Here is a 3,535-nt window from a genome sequence, read left to right as displayed (position 1 = left end):
AAAATACTTAACTGGGTGTGCACGGATTTCTACCGCATCACCGTGTTGATATTAGATTTAACCGAGAAAGAGAAGTATCTCAATACTCAAGCTATTGTATGCAATTGGATCAATCAACAATTGAGTTATCTCAAATTATTGCTACTTTTAATAAGTACTCCGTGATGACAATGTCCTCATCGCAGAGATACCCAACGCCAAGTTTAGGGAGATCGATTGATGTTAGAGATTAAATATATTTCAGTGTACACAAATTATAATAACTTTGGCAAATTTACGTAACATTGCAGACCTACTTTTAAATTTTCATTGTGTTAGTATTTGAATGTTTACTGGGGATTAATTCTCCCTTTTTTCAGCTGTCAAAAAAAAAAAACATAATTATATCCTTACATATTTACTTGTAAAAATTTGAAGTATGCATAAGTTTATCGATCTTGTATCTAATTGTATATCATTGATCCTTTTATCCACTAATACCCACCTCAATCCGCGGATTTACTCACTGCTATAAGTTCATACAAGTTTCTGTTACCAATCATCTACAGAGTAATAGCTAATCACCAGCAAGCACGACCAATATCCGAAAGTTAACGCATGTGAGGAAGGTGATAGGAAATTTTCATACGGACAAATACTTTATATGTAGTAGTAACTAGTAATCAATTTGAAATCCAGCACGGCAGCACGTAAGAGATGAGGTTTCGACCCAAAATAAAAGCAATTTGAAATGAGAAGTATATGAATGCATTATTGATATATACACAAGTTCAAGCACTTGTCACATACAACAGGAACGTGAACGTGAGGATGGAATACATCTCTTACAACATAAGCGTTGAAAAATACTGCTCGAATTCTTGATCAATTGTTGGCTTCTGTCTACCCCTATGCGCCTCTGCATCCAAACGAAATAATGTTGTTAGAAAGAAATTTCGATGTTCATCACACTAAAAGTAGTAACCAAACGTCTACCAGCTTTGAAATAAAATTCAGTTAGTTATAAGATTCCAGAACATCTATCATAAAGAGTAAAGGCTAAACAGCAAATATATTCTTTCTTCTGAACCCAGATAATATATTATGTTATTTTGGGTGGTGAGAAACCCAAATCAAAATTCTACTAAATTATGATCAAGGATTTAAGCACATATGTCAATTTACTAGGTGTTGAATAACGAACATGTGAAATCTTTCAAGTTTTTCTCTTAAAAAGCAGGACTACATTACCTCGATCAACAGTCCACCTATCCGACGATGGGATCCCGCTGGAGGAAAGTAACCCTTCAAGCTGTCCAGAAACATGTTGCATGCTGTCCATGTAGTAATGTGTGCCGATGCACTCCTCCAGACAGTCAACATCATGCCACGAAGTATTATTCAGATGAGGAAGATGGTATTCTTCCATACCTTCGCCTTTGGTATTGATAAGTGTACTCTCCAGTGAAATGGAATCATTTTCGGATGTGATTGGCCTTGAATTAACCCAGGAAGTAGAAGCCTCATCATACGAATCTGTCTTTTGAATACCTGCATCAATAATGACTTCTGTAGATGAATGTGAACCCCCAGCAAAACTATTGCTATCTTGAGTTGATTCAACTAGCATGTCAAGTACTTCTACATCTTCTTCATTCACAGTTTGTAATGATGATCCACATTCAGATCTGCTGTCAGCTACCTCACAACATACATGCTTCGGTGCAGGCAGCCCCAAGTCATCAGCAGCGACAGCTAACTGCTTTCTTTTCTTCAAATTGGAAGCAACAAGTTTCATTTTTTCAATTTAATAAAGCTCTGGATAAACAACCAAGAAAATTTAATAACCGAGCAGTATTTAGCTTTCCCGTCCTATTCTTCACACACACACACACACGCACACACAAAAGTGAGGAAAGAACCTGCTGCTAGCCTTAAAAACAGAACGGACTATGCTACTGTGAACGTCCATGACACCCTAACATGGGTATGAGGCTATGACTATGAGCCCTGGACAGTTCAACAGATATGTTAGGACAAAAAAAAAAGTTTTAAAAAGTTTTATGTCATCAAAATATAGCTGTGCTTGACACTTAGACACATAACAATGTCTGACATGAAGTTGCAAGTTCAGAATATAGTAATGGATGTATAGCATCCACCTACAAGGAGCATTATTTTTAGAAGTACACCAAGAAGCTTGATTCAAACTATTATTACATCAAACTTCACAAAAAAACTATTATGACATTAAACTTCACAAGATTAAATGCAAATTAACTTGCTAAAACTGGTTTTTACTCTTTTAGAATTTACAACTGGTTCAATAATTAGGACAAGTTCTAAGAAGAATTTGAAATTGGAGTATCTAAGATTTAAAATGAGGAATCTTTAATTGGTCATTTGAAATTGGAGTATCTAAGATTTTCAAAGTATTATAGTAAGAAAAGTTATTTTGAAACAGCAAAGCTAAAGCAGCTCCCTTAATAATAATTTATACATCAATCGTACCAGCCTACCAGGTAAAACCAATGGCAATCAGCCAGCATTAACCTGCAGCCAGGATGACATACCCACATCCTGCAGCAGCAAGCCGTGAGCGGGCATTCAGCCAGCTTGAATAATTCCATTATAGGGGTTATTCTAACAACTATGACTAAGTTTCTAAACTGCAATTCATGATAAAACTAGTCCATGACTTCTTATTTTTATCATTGGGACTTGTTACTTGTTAGAACAAAAACAATGAGTCACTGAAAAATATGATCTAACACTACAATAGGTCAGAGGGTATCTTCCAAATTCACAAAAGCATCCACAAATTATAGCAATTTTGATTGAAATGTTATTTTTTGCAACGGCAAGAATATTCTGAACCCATCAACTTAAACAATAATACAATACAAGTCAACAACAAAAACTACTCCGTATCAAATAAAAAAAAAATGAAGAAACAAGCAAACAGATATAAAATTAAAAACCCCAAATAAAGTAAAGTTTATTGAAAGTTTATTGAACCTGTATGACTTTGACTCTGCTTCCTCCGAACAAAATGACCAAAAGGTAGAGAAGAAAAGTTGCGATTTGATCTAGTAGCACACTGAAAAGGGGAAAATCAGAGAGGTGTGAGCTGGTTTGTTCATGGTTGGAGAAAATAGAAAGAAGTGTTAGCGAAGTGAGAGGAAAAAGGAAAGTGGGTATTTAAAGGATGAATATAATAATAATATAAGTTAAGTGTGACAGATAGACATAACTTCCATAAGACAACTCTATCATAGTAAGGGAAAGGGAATGTGACTTTTTCGGATGATTCCTTCAATACATCGGATTTTTTTAAGAAAGTAAGCTTAATTGACAAACAATTTACCAATCTAGACGCGTGGCTAAACTATTTACGAAACTTAACTTTTGACATAAAACGCTGCCTCGGTCAGCGTTTTACCTTTGGCTATTATTTTTTTTATAAAATTTCGTATTATGTGAAATACAAATTTAAAAAAAAAAATTGGAAATACAGTAAAACGCTGACTCAGTCAGCGTTTTTCTTGTATCCATA

The 3,535-nt window shown here is 34.8% G+C and overlaps 1 protein-coding gene across 2 annotated transcripts; it reads right to left on the bottom strand.

Moving 5' to 3' along the window:
• Nucleotides 1-370: 370 nt before the first annotated feature.
• On the bottom strand, nt 371-3,225 carry LOC110710087 (protein FAR-RED ELONGATED HYPOCOTYL 1-like). Of its 2 annotated transcripts, none has more exons than XM_021888352.1 (3): nt 2,998-3,225; nt 1,231-1,989; nt 371-898 (listed from the first exon to the last, which is right to left on the bottom strand). In XM_021888352.1, the coding sequence occupies exons 2-3, from the start codon at nt 1,775-1,777 to the stop codon at nt 825-827; spliced, it is 621 nt and encodes a 206-aa protein (XP_021744044.1). In that variant the 5' UTR covers nt 1,778-1,989; nt 2,998-3,225; the 3' UTR covers nt 371-824. The 2 variants fall into 2 exon arrangements, with proteins under 2 accessions (XP_021744044.1, XP_021744045.1); XM_021888353.1 differs by having other exon boundaries at nt 1,231-1,797.
• Between the last annotated feature and the right edge of the window lie 310 nt (nt 3,226-3,535).

This window comes from Chenopodium quinoa, unplaced genomic scaffold (assembly GCF_001683475.1).
Source record: "Chenopodium quinoa cultivar QQ74 unplaced genomic scaffold, ASM168347v1, whole genome shotgun sequence".
In the NCBI taxonomy this organism is placed as follows: Eukaryota; Viridiplantae; Streptophyta; class Magnoliopsida; order Caryophyllales; family Amaranthaceae; genus Chenopodium; species Chenopodium quinoa.
This window is presented reverse-complemented; position numbering and strand designations above follow the sequence as displayed.